Consider the following 20,606-nt stretch of genomic DNA (forward strand, 5'->3'; position numbering starts at 1 on the left):
TTACCTCACCCCTATTTGAAGTATCTGCAGACTTGGGAGAGACAGGGAAAGTCCACTTTGATTCCACTCACAAGAGGGTCAAGGTAGCAAGGAAGCATTAATTTTCAGTGAAAGTTTCATTGCATTTAATTCATTTAGATTGGTTCTCTCCAGTCTGATATACCCCTGTATACCAGAGATTTGTTATTAGATACCATCAAGTCAATCCCCAACTCATGGAGACCCCGTGCTAGAACCAATGCTTAAGGACTTGGCTGATAACTGAAAGTTTGATGGTTCAAACTCACTCAGAGGTGAATTGGAAGAAAGATCTGATGATCTACTTCTGAAAAATCAGCCACTGAAAACCCTGTGGAGCATAGTTCTACTCTGACACATGGGGTTACAATGAGTTGGAATCAAATGATGGTAACTGATTACCAGGGATACTCAGAGGTGAGTAGGACATATTTTCCAGGAACATCAGATGTTAATATATGGTAAAAGACATAAAACACTTTCACACACACACACACACACACACACACACAAAAGGTCAAAACAAGCATGATTTAGTGTGGACTTAAATGAAATTTCACTTGAAATTCTTAGGTAAAACAAAAGACTTTAAACACATATTTATCTTCAAGTTGTCTCTTTTCAGATTACTAGGAATACATATTCATTTCCCTCTACTGTTAAAGGTACTTCCACGAAATTGCTGAGAAGCAATATAGAGTCTACTGTCTGATGTCTAAGAAAGTTTGAGTTGGGCCACAATTATCCTATTTCAGAGTATTTCTGTTTTTCAGTATGAGGTTTTTGATGTTCAGAAAGAAATGAGGTAAAAGGCATTTATCTCAGAACTATGGTGTAGTTCTCCAGGATGAATTGAAGCCTATGCATAGTCACTGCTTAAAGCTTTGTATTAAACAATCACAGTGGTTGTATTTGTAGGATTTCTTCTCATCCTAAGTTGTCTCCCTGACAAAGATTTTCCACAAGCATTAAGTTTATATGACTTCTCTGTTTATTCCATGAATATATGGTTTCTTAAACTACTCGATCACAAGACTTTTGAAGAAAATAACAGAAGTCTGAGAACTTGTTGTCTGCTGACAAACTCTTTTCTTGACTTCTCCATCCCCAAGAAACCATCCCTGTTATTCCCTTGAGCTTCCCAGAATTAGTAGTGAAGCTGGGACAGGACTACAGGAGGTACAGGGATAAACAGTTTCATGTAACAAGAAGCTCATTTTCATCTCCATTGTCTGCCACCATCAGTTTTTAACAAGTGCAAAATAACTCACAGTCCGGCTCTCAAGAAACGGTGTGAAAACATTTTTTCCCCTTTGTATATTAAAGTATAAAAATACTAGCTTTTAGACATTTTGTAGCTTTATCTATTAAGTAGAAGCTGTAAGAGAAGGCCATGTTGACAGTCTTCCTGATTATTTTAGAGAAAATACTGGTAACCATGAGCCCTTGCCAAAGAAATTATAAGGTTACATCAGCTATGGGCACAGGTCCAAGCTTACCACCATGAGACTTAACTTTCAGGGATAAAGATACTAATTCCTTTTAGATGAGAAATGAAACTAAATTACTGATGACAAAGAGTCATCCAAAGCCCTTAGGTTTTCCTTATATTAGAAGGTATCCTTGAACCTACCCAACAATTGGGGTCTCAGTGTTCTTGAGAGGACATGCTGAGCCCTGTATAAAGTGAACCACCAAGTGCTGGAGGGAGACAGCCATGAAATGAGTGGGTGGGCTTTTTACCACACTTCCACTTTATTTTTGATGTATCTTGTTTCACTTCTTATATGTTTTTCACATGAAAAATAGGGGGATGCTATTAGCTCCTGCTTCCCATTCGTCTTATCCCTTCTACACAGAGGAGGCCAGAAGTTCTCAAACTGTTAGTACACTTCAGAATCACCTGAAGAGCGTATTATGCATAGATTGCCGGGCCAACTCCCCTAGAGTTTCTCATTCAGTAGATTGTGGTAGAGGTCTTGGATTTGCATTTCTATCAGGTTTCCAGACAATGAGAATGCTACTGGGAGAAATCACACTTTGAGAATCACCACTCAAGCTCTCACCTGTGGTTCCTTGAACATGCCATGTTCTCTTCCTCTGCCATACCTTTGCCTGAACGTACTCTCCTGTCTCATCTTCTTTGCTACTTTGCAGATTTAGCACACATACCACTTCTTCAGGGAAGACTTCCTTTATACCACCTTCCATCCCCAAAACAGGATTAAGTATCTCTTGTTTTTGTTTCTATGTTATTTTGTGTTTACAAGTGTTTCCGTATTGGACTATCAGCTTTTAGAGAGCAGAGACTATTTTATTTATCTTTGTACACCAGTTTCCAGTAAAATGACTGACACATAGTAGGTGTTCAATAATGATTTGTGCAATGAATGTACTCTACTTATCCCAGCCTTGTTTCCTTACCAAAAGGATGTGAAGCTCTGAAGTGGGGACCTGAATGCAACCGTCCTTGCACTGTTTGTATGAACAATGGCATCTGTCATGAAGATACTGGAGAGTGCATTTGTCCTCCTGGATTTATGGGGAGAACATGTGAGAAGGGTAAGTCAAGAGTACTTGATGAGTAACTTGTGCATTTCAAAGACCATCATTGATACATTTAGAATTTTAGCTATCTGGACCCAGATGGCAACGGAAGCTAATTTGTAGGTAGGCCATATGGTACCACTATGTGAATTAGAAAAAGGTGCCCTTTCTTCAAGAATTTATTGCTAACCACTGTAAAGTTGTTGTAATAATAAATATAACCATGTCTGCAATGTGAATGCTACCCCTAGATTTATGCAGCGCACGACCTACACAACTGTAGGTGGCAGCCCTGATGTCCTCTCTGTGAGGCAATATCATTATGACCAATAAAATGGTCATAAAAGTGTGTTCACCTTGCTCATAACACAGCTGAGATTTGACTATTTTCTATGCTCACTGGTCTAGAAGAGACCCTTTAAAAGAAGAATCGTGCATGTCAAGGAGTTGAATTTTTTACTTTGAATCTTTTTTTTTTTTTTTTTTCCTCTCCCCAAAGCTTGTGAACAGCACACATTTGGCAGAACTTGTAAAGAACAATGTAGTGGACCAGAGGGATGCAAGTCCTATGTGTTCTGTCTCCCAGATCCTTATGGGTGTTCTTGTGCCACAGGCTGGAAGGGTCTTCAATGCAATGAAGGTATGCTCCAATCACACCCCTGAACAGAAGATGCTCTAGCAGGTGTACAAAGGAGATCGAGTTCCTGGAAATCACAGTTCAGGATATACCCAGACTGCTAAGTCATCTACCTGTCGCTGGGCCTCTGGGTTTCAATTACAGATGTTTTCATCCAAAATTAATTATATTTTCACGTTAAGACTCTTGGCTTTATCACCTGAGGGTCTCATTAATACACAGATTTTATTTCACGAAGTCTAGGGTGGGTCCTGAGAATTCCCAGGTGCTGATACTGTTGGTTTTCAGACCATACTCTGAGCAGGAAGTCCATAGAAGAATTGTTTTTTCAATAGACCATAAAAATCAGAGCTATTAGGTCATATTCAGACAGGATTTCAGGTTTCCCTGCTGTGGACCTTACTCGAACAATAGCAAACTTTCACACAGTAGCTTGACATGAACCTGCAGCCACATTGGCTTTTCAGTGTTTATCTTGCAAAGTGAGCTTTCTCTACATCTGGTACTAATGGAAGTTATGATGGAGTCTCTTGCAACTTGTTAACCATACTCTAGGGCAGAACAGTCCAGTAGAAATAGAAATAAATAAATACAGAATGTATTATGTAAATTATATGTAAACTATGTACAATATATTAAAATTAAATATATCCTTTAATTTTTCTGGTAGCCACATTAAGAAAGGAAAAATAAATGGTGAGATTAATTTTTGGATCCAACTTATAGTGACCCCTCCTTGGGTTTCTGAGGCAGTATCACAATGGAAGTAGATTTCCCAATCTTCCTTATGAGGAGTGGCTGATGGGTTTGAACCACCAGTCTTCTGGTTAGCAGTCACATGCCTTAGGCACTACGCCACCAGAGCTCCCTTTATTTAATGTAATATGTTAAAAATATCATTTCAACACATCAATAAATATAAAAAAAATTAATTAGATTTTTTTTTTCACACTAAGTCTTTGAATTCTAACATGTCTCAATTAGACTAGTCATATTTTAAGCACTCCATTGTCGCACATGGCTAGTGGCTACTATATTGTACAGTATAGGTTTAGGGGTTTGTAGTAAGGGGGCAGTGAAGAGCATCACACAAAAGTAAGCTTCAGATACTTACAACACTTCACTCATTGTTGTTGTTGTTATATGCCATCGAGTCAGACCCGACTCATAGCGACCCCTCCTTGGGTTTCCGAGGCACTATCACTACAGAAGTAGATTGCCCCATCTTCCCAGGAGTGGTTGGTGGGTTTGAGCCACCAGCCTTCTGGTTAGCAGTCAAGTGCCTTAGGCACTAAGCTACCAGAGGTCCCTGTAAATGCTGTCAGTCCCTATGGAACATAGAGGGAGCCACAGCAGTGGAGGAATCCCACTTGGCTAGAATTGTGCACCTTAAGGTGAGAAGTGACTGCAGGCAGGGGGAGATCCAGTTCCTCTTTCAAAAAAGAATATAAAAGTAGCTTACTCATGCAACTTTTAGGAAAGTGTATGTGCATGTGAACACTTTGCTAGACCCTAGGAAGGGGTGCATGCGTGTAAGAACTGGGGAACATAAACCTCATCAGCTTCATAGTGAATGTGTCTCTGGGCCCAGGTTATAAACTGGGCTTCTTGGAGTCTGCACTGAGAATGTGAGGTTCAGCGGCCAAACCAAAAAAAAAAAAACCAAACCCACTGCCATTGAGTCGATTCTGACTCATACTGACTCCCATTGGGTTTCCGAGGTGGTAAATCTTTACGGAAGTAGATTGCTCAGTCTTGCTTCTGCAGAATCGCTGGTGGGTTTGACTCACTAACCTTCTGGTTAGCAGTCAGATGCCATAGTCACTGGGCTACCAGAGCTCCTCATTCAACTTTCCTAGAAGCAGAATTCTCCAAACTTTTAAATTCCGGGTAACTCAGATAAATTATACACTGACTAATATGATTCACACTATTGATAGCCTGAAGAAAAAGAAAACAGCAGCAGCAACAACAAAAGCTAGCCATCTACAGCGTAGTTTTCTCCCTTTCCTTGCATTAATACTGGATTTTGATGTTTTTGTTTACAGTATGCCAGCCTGGTTATTATGGGCCAGACTGTAAACTTAGATGCAGGTGCACCAATGGGGAACTGTGCGATCGGTTCCAAGGATGCCTCTGCTCTCCAGGACGGCAAGGACTCCAGTGTGAGAAAGAAGGTAAAGCAAGGTAACACTGTAGTCAGGGCTGTGAAAATGCAAACACTTGTAATCATCTTGTTCCTCTTATGCACCACCTGCAGTGTTCCCAATCAATGGGACACCTCTCGCATACCAAATTTGAGGGTAATATTGTCAGTCAGCAATATTTTGGGGTTGTTTTTTGAATAGAAGAATTCATTTGTCTTTTGGTACTAATTATTTTAAAGAGCAAGAGGTAGACTGAAGAATAAGGAGGCCTGGGGAGATCTGGTCATTATGATCATTTTAATATTGAGATTAAACCTCCCAGGTCCATTGAGGGACAGAGCGTTGTGTGAAGAGTGTGGATTCAAACAATTCTGAGCTTCAGTCTTGGTTCTGAGCTTCAGTCCCTTCATCTATAATATCGGGACAACCATAGCACCTACCTCAGGAGTTTATCATGTGTTGAAAAGATAAAACACTTACAAAGATTTTAGTCCAGTGAGTGACTTGCTCAATGCTAGCTATTTTTATTATTACTATTACTGCTATCCTAAAGATTGATTTCACATTGTTATTTTCTTCATTCAGGCATGCCAAGGATGACTCCAAAGATAGAGGATTTGCCAGATCACATAGAAGTAAACAGTGGTAAATTTAACCCCATCTGCAAAGCCTCTGGCTGGCCTCTACCTACTAATGAAGAAATGACCCTGGTGAAGCCAGATGGGACAGTGCTCCATGTGAGAGACATATTTAATCTGATCTCTTGACACCACTAGAGACACCACTAGATGCTCAGTGTGGTAATTATCCCACTCACAGCTAGATTCTATGCAAGGATTGCATCCTCCTGGGTCAGGCTGTGGTTAACTTCTACAAAAAGCCAGGCTGTCTTTAGCTTGACAAAATACCATGTTCCTGGAAGGCAGAGCAGCCTCACCACATGAGAATATGTAGCCACTAATTGAGCTGTATGTTCAGGATGTCATGGATGGATCCTGCAGAACTGTGTGTGGTGAGAAGTACATGGATCTGCCCCTACAATATCCCCACATCTCTAACTCTGCATATCAGAGTAAATGACGTGGTCCAGTGGCCAGGCAAGAGTGTTGTAAGTCAAAGCCCAACTCTTAGCAGGGGATCACTGCTACCAAGACATGGAGAGAAGAACGAGCTCTTCCAATCTTGCTCTTATCAACAATTAGAAGACCAAAACCTGCAATAGAGTTAATTCCAACACAAGGAGTTCAGGATAAGTGAACTTTAACTCTAGGTAGAAGGAGCTCTGCTGGTGTAGTGCCTAAGGCACTTGACTGCTAACCAGAAGGCTGGTGGTTCAAACCCAACAGCCACTCCTTGGAAACAAGGTTGGGCAATCTGCTTCTGTAGTGATACTGCCTCGGAAACCCAAGGAGGGGTTGCTATGAGTTGGGTCCGACTCAAAGGCACATAACAACTAGGTAGAAAGCTCTTGAGTCTGCTTCCCATGTTTCCAGTCCAGAAACCAGGATACACAGAATCCCTTAGATCTGAATGCATTCCTTGGGTTCCCTCACAATTTCACTTTGCCCTCCTTGCTGGAGTCCACTATTAGTAAGGGCAAAATTACAATAGTTCTCCTTCCCTGGAAAGGATTAAGCTACCCTTCCAACAAGCTTCCCTATTCTCTCCCAACAACCTCAAACACAACAGAGACAAGAACCACCCGAAAGTCTGTCACAGTGATTCTCAGGAAATTGAAGTATGTTCTTATCTAAAGATTTTGAAATAGTTACCTTACTTTGCTCTCAAAGATGACTGAAAAACAACTTGATCCCAAGACAGAACCAAGTGATGGCAAGGGGGCAGGTTATGTAGACTGTGCCATTTACTACTCTCCTGATTCAACTCAAACAACCCATTATATATAAGAAGCAAAATAACAGCTTCCAATATCTTGTTGGCTATTTCATGAGTTAAAGGAAGTAACAGCTGCCACCTAGTGAGGATCAACTAAATCTCTCTTAACATTAAAACAAAAAAACCCATTGCCCTTAAATTGATTTCTGACTCATACTGACCCTATAGGACAGAGTAGACCTGCCTCATAGGGTTTCCCAGGGTGGTGTAGTGGATAAGGGAATTGTCTGCTACCCAGAAAGTCAGCAGTTCAAAACCACCAGCTGCTCCGCAGAAGGACGGTGGGGCAATCTACTTCCAGATGGGGCAATCTACTTCCGTAAAGATTTATAGCCTCAGAAATCCAATGGGGGTTGCTATGAGTCAGATTTGACTTAATGGCAGTGAGTATGGATTTTTTTGGTTTAATCTTTATTACAGCAGTCTGAACCACTGACCTTCTGGTTAGCAGCCAAGTGCTTAATCACTGAGCCACCAGGACTGCTTTCTCCATTACCTATCCCCTCTTTGTAGAAGTGGAAACCAGCTAGGTTAAGTAATTAAGGAATTGACAAAAAGTGGCAGAGCTGGGATGTGCATTCAGCCAGGTTCATGTTTTCAGAGCCCCAGCTTTTTTCACTACGTTGCACTCAATATTCTTTTAAACACCTTAGGAAGCCACCTTGCCCTTCCACCCAGCCTCCCTGCTTTAGACTTTAAAGGAACAAATGTTACCAGGAGCAGTTTAAAAGGAAATAGACTCCTTGCTTGTGTTTACCTCACACTGTCAAATACACAAATACAACAGCAGTCTTGGAGAGGGCACTCATCCAGTATAAACTTTCAGGACTACTACAATAACTTTGGAAATAAGCCAGTATTTATACTAACATTGCATTTGGCTTCTTAATCTTGCCTGGAAAACTTTTTATTAAACAATGAGAAAGAGTCAGTGTTATGGGCCTTGTGTTTATACCTCCCTAGTGCTTTTATTTTTTTGTATCTGACCTTTCCAGCCAAAAGATTTTAACTATACAGATCATCTCTCAGTGGCCACATTCACCATCCACCGGATCCTGCCCCTTGACTCAGGAGTTTGGGTCTGCAGTGTGAATACAGTGGCAGGAATGGTGGAAAAGCCGTTCAACATTTCTGTTAAAGGTAAGCTCCATTTTCCAGTGGAAGAGCTTGCACCCTTGATGTGCTATGTTTATGGATCACTGGGGAAACATGCTGCTTTTAGAAGAAGATGTATATAGACCATTGAAACATCTTTTAGATATTTTTCCAAGATACTAAAACTTTTAAAATAATAATATGCACAAAAATGGAATTGACGGATGAAGAGTGTAACCTTTAGAATCACACAGTCCTATGTTAAATTTTGTCTATAACACTTAGTAACCCTGTATGTGGCCTTGGCAACTAATTTAACCTCTATGAGCCTTTCTTTATCTATAAATGATGCTTTTAATATCTTCTTCTTAGAGTTATGGTACTAGTACCAGGGTGTTGCAAATGGTTAAAATGCTTGCAGTTCAAGTCCACCAGAGTTGTTTTGGAAGAAAGGCCTAGTGACTTCTGGAAAATCAGCCACTGAAAAATCCTATGGAGCACAGTTCTACTCTGACACACAGGGGATGCTCTGGTTCCCTAGTGCCACTGTGACAGGAATATACCAGAAATGGGATGACCTTAACAAACAGGAGTTCATTCTCTTACAGTTCGGGAGGCTAGAAGTCCCAGTTCAAAGTGCTTCTAGGGGCTGGGTGAAAGCCCCTCGACCTTGGGCTTCAGCTCTGCCTCTTGCTCCCAGCCCACTGAAGCTGGATGCTTTTCTTCACTCAGCTGCTGGCTGCTGAGGCTGACAAGCCCAAGGTTGACAAGTAGAAAGGCACCATCCTGATGTTACCAAACCACAAGGCAGGCCATTAATTCAAGTCCATTGGAAGTCCCAAGGTCAGCAGAGTGTGGCAGGCTTCTGAACAATGATATAGCTACTTGCAGGGTTCATGTGTGCCATAAGCTAGAGACCATTCCCAAAGCTGTTTCTTATATACAGGAAGCAGACCACATACCCAAAGGCAGCTACTCAGCTGCTCCAATAAATTCCACCATGGAGTTAATTACCAATCTCACCATGGGGAATAACTACATTCCGCTGGCCAGCCACTCAATCAGGCCCAGCCAAGTTGACACACAAATGTAACCACCACATGGGGTCAACCCTGAATCAGGGTCAACACAATGGCAACTGGTATAACTCCTAGAGTTATGGTGAAGATAAAATGAGGTTTTAAAAATGTAAAACACTTGGACTTGTATTTGGTACAATGTATCTGGCAGTAATTATATTTCCTAAAATGTTTAGTTTTATCATTGTTATGGCTTCCATTCATTGATGTTGGGAAAAATTTTGGAAATCTTTATTTTGAAGACCACCTACTTATTATGCTATGCTATATGATTAATATGAATGATTTTTCATGTTCAGGGGTATAGATATCCTTCCTGCTATGAATTACTCTTTCAAAATTTAAATTTATCTAAGTGGATGTGTGTACATTATGGCTTGAGGGGAAGAAATAAAATTGAGGTAAATCCAAGTTTACTTGGCTAGTGTACAACAAGGAATTTTAAATTTGGAAGAAATGAGTGCATATGTTCAAAGATACTATATTCAAGAGTGAAAAATGAAAGGTTCTATATTTTATAACACATTCTCATGGGGAGAGGAAAACAACAATGATGCATTTTTGAGAAGGTTAGACTAATGAAATTACACATCTCATTGGAAAGTCAGCTGCCAAACATTTATTCAGCACCCGGTAGATGCTGGTAAACAAAACCTACATAGTCCTTTCCCTAATTAAGTTCACAATCTAGTGCAGTTTAGATTTTTTTTTTTTTTTAATTGTTATTATATTCTTAAGCAGCTCTGGTGGCATAGTGCCTTTGAGTGCTAATCAGAATGCTCATGGTTCAAACCCATCAGCCACTCCTTGGAAGGAAGACTGGGCAATCTATTCCCACAGAGGTACTGCCTCAGAAACCCAAGGAGAGGTTGCTATAAGTCGAATAGACTCAACAGCTGTGAGCTTGTTTTTTTTTTAAGCAGCCATTTTAGAAATTTTGTTATACATGCCATTATAATATCACGGATGTACTGTATAACTGTTATGTACTCAGGGCCTTTGGAAGATCACAAACCATTGTAATATCTAAGATTCTCCCCATCCACCCACCCAACAACTAATTTTTGCTCCCTTGGGAATGATAACACCTCCTTCAAGAATGCATGGTTTCAGAGGAAGCCCAATATTAAACAATATTAAACAATATTTACAAAGAATACTAAACTCTGAACAGTACCATGATGGAAAGTATACGTTCTGTGAAAGTATATGAAAGACAAGCCCAATTGAGGTTCCAGGAGAAGTCCTCCTCAAGAAATCATATCAGACCTAATAGTTGAAGTACAAGTAAGAGGTAACCAGGACAATAGTTGGAGGTAGAGCATTCTTTGCAGGGGAATAACACTTGCAAAGACCCTAAGATAGAACTGAGTTTTGTGTGTTGGGTAAACTGAAAGGAGGCCTATGGGGCAGGTCCAATCGTTCAAGGCCTAGCAGGTCATGGTAAGAATTTTTGATTCTGCCCTAGGTGTAATGAAAATCCATTAAAGGGTCTTGAACAGAGGAGTGCTCATATTTTAAGAAAGCACTTTATGGATAATGAATTGGAGAAGCCAGAGCAAAGCAGGGAGATAAGAGATGAGGTGATCACATTGATTTCTAACAAAGAACTCTAGGAGGATTTTGTTGAAAATGTAAAGGCACTCCTTCATCCCTTTTCCCCACCAAGAACAGTAAAACCTGAAAGTCTAAGGACTAACTTGATTTCTGAAATTTTATTTAGTTCTTCCAAAGCCCCTAAATGCCCCAAACGTGATCGACACTGGACATAATTTTGCTGTCATCAACATCAGCTCTGAGCCTTACTTTGGGGATGGACCAATTGAGTCCAAGAAACTTCTATACAAACCTGTTAATCACTATGAGGCTTGGCGGCATATTCCAGGTAAGATCTGAACAGGAGAAGTCCAACTAGGAATACTGCACCAGGAAAAAATATTTCCCAAATGTAGAAATCCTCTTCTCCCTACTTGATCCTCTACCCAAGAGGTGGCTGTAGTAAAGACATTCATTTCAGGGGTAAAGAGAGTACAGGGACCCCTGAGTTCTAGGGCTAACTTTTTGGAAGTCATTGTAGACTAAGGACATATACCAGGTTGCATCAGGATATTTTATTGATATCAGTATACATAATATTTCCTTCTCAGGCTTCTCTGGATCTCCAGTCCTGATTTTAATCACCCTGTCTTGCTTGGTGATAGTGAAAATACATTTTTCCACTATAGATATGGAAACAGGAGTGTCCAGAGCCTGCTGGAAAGTCAGAGACACTTAATCTCCCTAAATCCTAAGGGTGATTGGTGCTGCTGTAACAGCTTGTTCATTTTTTCTCTCCTTCCATGTCTTGCTCTTTCCTGCAGGCTACTAACATCCAGAGATCGTTAGTGGAATTTGGACTTGAGAAGGTTGAACTGTGGCAGACTGAATTAGGGTAGGGGGGAAGGCTGTGGAGAAAGAGACTTATGTGCCTCTCCTCCAACTTCTAAAGAAAAACTAAAAAGAAAATTTGAAAAAATGTCAAAATTTCATGAAGACAGTTAAATATATTCTTAAACATAAATTATAGTTCTATTTGTTTCATGTCATTTATCGACTGACCATATTTCTTTAACTGTGCTGTCTTACAGGATGACCTGCCACAACCATGCTTCTAAATATGTGTATCCCTCCAGTAATAGTCTAAGGCATAGTTTCATTAAACCTATGATTTCCTAAAAAGGGGTCACTACCCACTGTATGTAGTTAACTGGGCAAGTTCCAAAGAAAGAGAGTGAAGGGAAGGTTCTTGGCTTAATAATGCCAGCTGAGCTAGCTATCTTGAATAAAGTCATCGTATTATTACTGAGCTCTTCAGAATCTATTGTGAATCTATCTATCTTCAGACCCAACCAGAAATCATAATCCCAGGGACACAAGCTTGTTTTGATGGATTGCTGTTTCCAACATCAATGGCTAGATCTTGCAAAGACCCTAAGATAGTAGGGTCATTTAAATTTATGCCATTTTAATATCACTGATGTACTGTATAACTGTTTATGTACTCAGGGCCTTTGGAAGATCACAAACCATTGTAATATCTAAGATTCCCCCCACCCCCGCCCCTGCCCCATTGGCCTACTAAAAAGTAGATTTTTTCCCCCCATAAGGTGTTAGTAATCCATTGTCTCTTTCTACAAGTGGACATCCACAAAATAGTCTTCCAAGAACTCTTAAATAAGGCCCAATTATTTTTTTACTCACTGAGAATTTATCATATGTTAAGGCAAAATTTTACATTTGTAATATACATGTAGAAACAGAGACTGAGTAAAGTAAATAGTTTAGGAAAAAAAAGAAAAGGTTTATATAATTTGCTTAGGGGATCTATGTTCAAACTTTAAAATCCTTCATTTGTGACCATGACAAATCAGTTACAAATCAGTTTTCTAGTCTTGATAAGCAAGCTCTCTCAGAGTCTCTCCTCTTGATAGCTTGATTGCAGTGAGTACATGTACTTGAAAGTACTAAAAATTAATTTATTTTTGTTATTCTATTTGAGGTCCCCCCCCCAAATCTGATTGGTATTTCATCATTGAAGATTTGTGAAGTTTTATTTTACATATGAAAAGACAAAAGCATTAGAGGAGAGATGTATAAGTGGCTTAGAAACACATATGATATTGTATATATTACAACTTGGAAAAGTCCTTTAAAAAAAGCTTATTTGTCTTATATTAGGAATTGTGAGGCCCTAAAAATGGAATTGCCTGTCTTCCCAAGCTTTTAAACAACCTAACATTCACATCACAATAACAGCAATCTGAGTTTAAAGAATATCAAAGAAAGCCAACCTACATTTCCTGGACTTTCTCTCTTCTTAGTGACAAACGAGATTGTTACCCTCAATGCTTTGGAACCACGAACAGAATATGAGCTCTGCGTGCAGCTGATCCGGCGTGGAGAGGGAGGGGAAGGGCATCCTGGACCCGTGAGACGTTTCACAACAGCTTCCATCGGTCAGTTGAAGCCAACAGGCGTCCATCCATGAGCTGGGTGGGAGAGGGAGGAAAGGGAAAGAGGAAGGAAGACCAGGAAGGGTGGTGTGGGTGAGTGGGTGGGTGGGGATGGAGGTGGAAGGAGTTGGCTTTTGAATGGGTGGGGAAAGTGACAGGAAAGCTAACAACTTCAAGCCAAACAGTTCTTTATTTGGGCTGGACTCCTGGCCTACCCCTGGGAGAGGGGGTTTGCAGAAATCCGAGGGGACAGAGAAGGAAGCAGATGAGCCTTCAGGAGGGCAGGGACATCGCTTAGGAATTGGGATTTACTCCTGCATTGTACCACCAATTTCCTGTTTCCCTCTTAAGAACCCAGGCCAGGCTCTTGGCACATAAATACTTCAGAAATCCCAGTGTATTTATTAAAAAGATAATTTTTAATATTTTAAAGGAATTCATGTATGTAGATAAAACAGCAAATAATGCTTTTATCTAAAGAACAGCTGTCCTCTGCTTCACTGTTCTCCCACTCCATCCTGCTTCCTAGAGGGCACTACTTTTAATCCCTCAGCTATTTCTTGCAACTTTTATCACCAAGTTTCTAGCTCAATGGTTCTCAAATTATAGGGTACAGCAGAATCACCCGGAAAGTTTGTTAAAATGATGATTTCTACCATCCCCCCTTTCCCATTCAATTGGTCTGAGGTGTGGATGGGGTGGAATAATTTGCATTTTTAATAAGTTCCCAAGTGATGTTGATGCTGCTGGTTCTGGGTCCACACCTAAATAACTTGTGTTGCAATATTTCTCAGTGTTTGTCAGCATCTAGTTCCCTTCTGTTGTGCTAAATGAGCAGCCCTTGAATTTGTGAAGTCTTCAAGTTTCCCTGGGCTCCAGATTTTTGTTACCCACTTACCTTTCTCTGAAGCCCTGGAATGGCCCCTTTAAAAGTCTCTTTCCTGGTTCTTTGACTTGTTCATTGTGTATACTCATTCTACCACTATCTCTTGGTCATTGCTGTAAAGTTTCAGGTTCACATATGTTTAATTACCATTACCTTGAACAGCATGAATTATCATTTCCCCCATTTTTAGAAATTGAAAAGGAGAGTCCCAGAGTGGTTAATAACTTGCTCACGGCGATGCATCTCATGTATGTCAAATCCAGAAATTTTGAAATCAGATCTTCAGACTCCATACTTTTTATTTCTCTAATTCTTCTTCTTTTTTTTTTTTTTTTTTTATCAAGGCTTCCAGAGGCACCATTTCCTTATCCCAATCGATAGACTCCCATTTTCTCATCCATTTACTAAAGGCAGCAGGATATAGAATGATTTAGTAAGAAACCCAGAAACAGCATCTAGCTCTCCTACAGGGATTATACGCCCTTAACAGAGACCCCCTTCCACACCAACCAGCTAGTTTTCATCTGACAAGCAGGGTCCTTGAAGAACTAAATGGGACTCAAGAGCTGTTCTGGCACTTGAAGAAGAAGCACTGAGCAAAAAATGGCTTCCCTGGAACACATTGGGTTGTGAATACAAAAAGTAGAAAAAATAAAGAAGCCTTGGCCACAATACATGAGTTAAAGGATAAAGGGACCTTCATAGCTATGATCAAAGGTGCCCCTGTATATCATCAGGTTGATGTTAGTTAGTTAATTCTCTCTTGGGTCATTGTTGAATCAAAAGGGGAAGATCATAATCGGACTCAGATGGAAAGTATTTATGAAAGAAAACAAAACACTTCACAGTTTCACACAGCACTGTCTTCAGCCCTCAGAATATCTTCCAGCCAGGATGTACTTAGAGGTCTCTTGGATTATATCAAAGTAGTTCTCAGAGGGTGGGCAGGAAAGGAATTCTTAAAGGTTCTCCTTTTCCCATCATTTAAATTTTGCTGATGTTTGTTTTTTAACTCATCTGACAGCTACACTATTTATAAGTGTGTTGATTGAAGGCTAGGAAGGCCAGGAAGGGAGAGAGGGAAGCATGGTGTGAACATATGGCAGAAAAAAGGTGGATGGGGAGAGGCAAAGAGTAAATCAGGTTCCCAAAGAGAAAATACCATTCACTGAGTTACTTCTCTGGACCTGGCATAGCCTTAGGAGGTTTTCATGTAGTCTCTCAAACAACTCTGCATTCTTCTTTGTCACTATAAGCCTCTTGAACCACCCTGGATTTCTAATTTTACAATGTAAGCTTTAAAGATTAGCTAAAGGAATTGACTCACCAGTCTCAATTAGCAAATTGAGATTAGAAGGTTCAGGGAAAGGAACAGTAAAACTGTTTCGGTTACCTAGTGCCGTTCTGACAAGAATATACCACAAATAGGATGGCTTGACAAACAGGAGTTTATTCTCTTACAGTTTGGAGGCTTTAAGTCCAAGTTCAAAGTGCCAGGCTCTAGGGGCTGGGTGAAAGCCCCTCAGCCTTGGGATTCAGCTCTGTGTCCTGCTCCTGGCCCACTGGAGCTAGAGGCTTTTCTTCACTCAGACAGCTGCTGGCTGCTGAAACTGACAAGCTCAAGGCTGACAAGTAAAAAGGCATGGTCCTGATGTTACCAAACCACACAGCAAGCCATTAATTCAAGTACATTTTAAGTCCCAAGTCAGCAGAGCATGGCAGGCTACCGAACAACAACATGGCTGCATGCAGGGTCCAAGTGTGCCATAAGCTAGAGACAAGTCCCAAAGTTGCTTTTTATATATGGGAAGCAGACCACATCCCTAAAGCAGCTATTCAGCTGCTCCAATACCTTCCACCATGGAGTTAATTACCAATCTTACCATGGGGAATAACTATGTCCAGATGCTCAGCCACTCAAACAGGCCCAGCCAAGTTGACACACAAACTTAACTACCACAGACAGTTAGCATAATGTCAGACAACTGCATTGCCTGTTTGCTGGTTCCCACTAGTCTAACAGCAATCAGAACTGGTCAATGGCCTTTAATCTTCAGGTGATGGAAAGGGACCATTTCTCCACCAGACGGCATTCCTCTTGTCCTCAAGAGGTAGTGCAGTGTTTTTCAACTCTTTTTTAAAAAAATATTGCTTCCCTACAGAAAGCTGGTGGTTCAAACCCACCAGCCACTCCTCAGAAGGAAGGTTGGGCAATCTACTTCTGTAATGATACCGCTTTGGAAACCCAAGCAGGGGTCACTATGAGTCACGTCTGACTTGATGGCACATAGCAACAGCAACAACATGGGAGCTCTGGTGGCATTGTGCCTAAGGTACTTGACTGCTAACCAGAAGGCTGGTGGTTCAGACTCACCAGCCACTCCTCGGAAGGAAGGTTGGGCAATCTACTTCCATAGTGATACTGCCTCAGAAACCCAGGGAGTGGTCACCATGAATCAGGTCTGACTCGATGGCACATAACAACAACAACAACAACAAGGAGATTTTAAAGACAATTTTGTTCTATTACCACCCCCCCATGACATTTTAATACTACGGATATACTATATATCTTTTTATGTATTGTGGCCCTTTGTAAGCCATAGTAATAGCTATGATTTTTTCACCCCTAAGAACTGATAACATACCTGCTGAAAATGCATGATTTAGAGGATCCCTAACTTTTGTTTTGAATGGATTTTTACATCTGGAATTTTAAAATCAATTTACCATTATTATACCCAGAGTCTTATGTCCATAGTATAAGACAGGATACCTTAGGAAGGGAGGAAAGAAGAGAGAGAAAAAGAGAGAGAGGGAAGAAGGAAGGAAACTAATGTTAATAGAGCCCCTAACATCTAGATAAGGAGCTTTGGTGGTGCTGGTTAAAACATTGGGCTGTTAACCAAAAGATTGGCGGTTTGAACCCACCAGCCAGACAAATGAGGCAGTCTGCTTCTGCAAAGATTTGGTGCCTTGAAAACCCTGTGGAGCAATTCTACTCTGTCTATAGGGTCACTATGAGTCAGACTCAAATTGGTAGCAGTGGGTTTGGTTTTTGTAATATCTTGATATATCTATTGGGAGCTCTGGTGGCGTAGTGCCTAAGGCATTTGACTGCTAACCAGAAGGCGTATCTTTATCTCATTTATTCTTCCTAAATCTGGAAGATGGGTATTTTCATTTCCTTCTTACAGATGGACTTGGAGAGGTTACAAATTTACCTAGGGTCATGAAACTAAGTGCCATGCTCCTGTCTCTCTGTTTTCAAAACCTATAATCTTTCCATTCAGCCACCTGTCTGATTGGCTGGGTTCTTGTAGATTATTATGACCAGACAGCATGTTGGTTATAGCTGTTACTTTAATGAGCTGTTATTTGCCACCCCTGCTATTACAATGCCTGAAATGCCCTTTGCTAAGAAGTACTCCAGAATTGCTATAAAATGTAATACTCAAAATGGCAACAGAAACATAATTACATAATTACACAGACTTGTCAAATTATTTTCAAGTTTATCTGTTTTCATTTTTTATCAGTTTCCTTCCTATCCTTATCCAAATGTGGGCATGACTTTTAACAAGTTACAATCAGAGCTTTTTCTCATGTATTATAAATATATATTTTTTTCCTTTCTTCCATAATCTTCCTAATTATCTATTTTAATCCATTGGATATCTATATAATTATTTACTAAAACATTCTCCTATTGCTAAGCACTTAGGTTTCTTTTAAATTGTTGTTATTATAATTAATACTTTAACAAACATCTTCACTCACATAGTTTTTTTCTCTCACTTTGAATTATTTCCTTAGGATAAATCCCTTGTGGTCAGATTATGGAGCAAAAGTTCATGGGCATTTCTAGGGCTCTTGAAAAATATTCCCAAATTGTTCTCCAAAGAGATTGCCCTTCTCTGTTACAATTACTCAAATTAAGTATTAAAATAATTTTAAAGGTTTACTATTTTGGCAGGGAGCTCTGGTAGTGTAGTGCCTAAGGCACTTGACTGCTAACCAAAAGGCTGGTAGTTCAAGTCTACCAGCCACTCCTCCGAAGGAAGATGGGGCAATCTACTTCCGTAGTGATACTGCCTCGAAACCCAAGGAGGGGTCGCTAAGAGTTGGGTCCGACTGGACGGCACATAACAACAACAACAACAACAACAACATTTTGGCAGAATAAAAGATACTACGTGACTATTACTTTATGTTTCCTTGGTGGTTTGTGAAGTGGCACATTATTCTAGAAGCCGAGGTTAATCTTCAACGCTGTGCTTTGGGGATGTCTTTACCTACATCATATGGAAAAATAATGATCTTCCTGGTTTCTTCTAGGCCTCCCTCCTCCAAGAGGTCTCAGTCTCCTACCGAAAAGTCAGACCACTCTAAATTTGACCTGGCAACCAATATTTCCAAGCTCAGAAGATGACTTTTATGTTGAAGTGGAGAGGAGGTCTGTGCAAATGAAAAGTGATCAGCAAAATATTAAAGTGCCAGGCAACTTAACTTCGGTTCTACTTAACAATTTACACCCCAGGGAGCAGTATGTAGTCCGAGCCAGAGTCAACACCAAGGCCCAGGGGGAGTGGAGTGAAGATCTCACTGCCTGGACCCTCAGTGACAGTAAGTAACTCACTCTGCCCAGCCTTTCTGAACACCATTCAGTACTGCTCTTTGGACTTAGCTCACTTGACTTCCAGACTGTTTCCTAGACATCAGGAAAGTCGCTTAGTTATGAGTGAAGGCTTAGTGTCCCCATCCTACACCAAGTATCATTGAATGAACTGGCTGGTGCAAATGGTTAAGCACTCTGTGACTTACCAAAAAGCAATTCTAATCCACCTGGAGGCACCTGGGAAGAAAGGCCTGGAGATGTGCTTCTGACAGGTCTCAGGCATTGCAAACCCTATGGAACAGTTCTGTTCTGGAACAGTTCTGTTCTGAAACAGGGGATCACCAGGAGTCAGAATCGACTTACCAGCAATTTTTTTTTTTTTTTTAATATGTAAGAAAGCTCCATGAATTTGTATTTGTAATAGTTTAGTCAGGACTGTGCTACTTCTGTAGTGATACTGCCTCAGAAACCCAAGGAGGGGTTGCTATGAGTTGGATACAACTCTACAGCCATGGGTTTGGTTTGGTTTGGTGCTAAAATTTACCTTTCCTTGGTATGAAGTTCTTTTTTAAGTAAATGAATAACGTGAATAAAGCTTTAAAGGGCTCGTTTAATTGGTTACAGAGTGATTGCTGTCTGTCTATATATAAACAAATGCAGATAACTTACAGATGAGTCTTTCCTAATCTTAAAAGCCAAATAGCTTTGCTTGAAAACTTTTCAAAATGCACAATTATTGAAGTTATTATATACATTTGACAGTAATGAAACCACTTTTCCTTAAAAATATTCTGCACTTAAAGTTTTTCTCTAGTTCAGGTTGGTCACTTAAAATTAGTTTGAACTTGTAGGGTTTCCTTGTGTATGAAAAGCTTTTTGATCACTAAGTGGATTCTATTTGGATTCACTGCATCAGAACTATGTGCATTTGGACCCCATGGAAAGGTGGACATTTCTTGCCACCCCAGTTACTACTTAAGTTGGAATCTTTTGACCCCTGGCCACCTCCCCAAGTCTGAGGCTCTCTTCCGCACTGAATTCTTTCTTTCTCTGTGACAGCTAGTAGGTTACAGTATGCAAACGAGCTCAGTGTTTCTCTAGCCACTCTTCTTTCATCAGTGACTCATGGAGGTCTTAACTGTTTTATCAGTGTTTAGAGATGCTTCAACAGATTTTTTTTTTTTTTAATTGTGAAATATGAAGGTAACAGAAGAATGCACAGAATAGCACAACAAACACATTCCTACCGCCCAAGATTTACAATTGTGAATGTTTTGTCATATTCGCTTTCAGTATTTTTTGTTGATTTTTTGTAATAGCACAATACACATATATCAAAATCCTGTTTTGCCTTTATCCTACTCCAGTTCCATTTCTCTCCCCAGAAACAAACCAAAATTATTAACTTTTATATTTTCCAGTCAATTTTGTACAATTTTTAAAAATATATGTATTGTATACATACATATGTATTCATAAATGTGCATAGGCATAGAATCATTCTTCATCTTGCTTTCTTTGAATAAATATTCAGCTGCTGCCATGTTAATTAGGAGCTCTGGTAGCGTAGTGCCTAAGGCACTTGACTGCTAGCCAGAAGGCTGGCGGTTCAAATCTACCAGCCACTCCTTGGAAGGAAGGTTGGGCAATCTACTTCCGTAGTGATACTGCTTCAGAAACCCAAGGAGCGG

The 20,606-nt window shown here is 40.3% G+C and overlaps 1 protein-coding gene across 1 annotated transcript in view; it reads left to right on the top strand.

The window, feature by feature from the left end:
* TEK (TEK receptor tyrosine kinase) overlaps positions 1-20,606 on the top strand; it is a 157,419-nt gene that overhangs the window by 107,428 nt on the left and 29,385 nt on the right. The window contains exons 6-13 of the mRNA XM_007948136.2: positions 2,449-2,580; positions 3,065-3,205; positions 5,251-5,379; positions 5,935-6,086; positions 8,241-8,385; positions 11,143-11,304; positions 13,280-13,414; positions 18,636-18,923. Coding sequence (XP_007946327.2) covers positions 2,449-2,580; positions 3,065-3,205; positions 5,251-5,379; positions 5,935-6,086; positions 8,241-8,385; positions 11,143-11,304; positions 13,280-13,414; positions 18,636-18,923 — 1,284 coding nt within the window. The remainder of the gene's footprint in view (positions 1-2,448; positions 2,581-3,064; positions 3,206-5,250; positions 5,380-5,934; positions 6,087-8,240; positions 8,386-11,142; positions 11,305-13,279; positions 13,415-18,635; positions 18,924-20,606) is intronic.

This window comes from Orycteropus afer, unplaced genomic scaffold (genome assembly GCF_000298275.1).
Source record: "Orycteropus afer afer isolate SDZICR_OR568_19922 unplaced genomic scaffold, OryAfe1.0 scaffold00205, whole genome shotgun sequence".
NCBI classification, from domain to species: Eukaryota; Metazoa; Chordata; class Mammalia; order Tubulidentata; family Orycteropodidae; genus Orycteropus; species Orycteropus afer.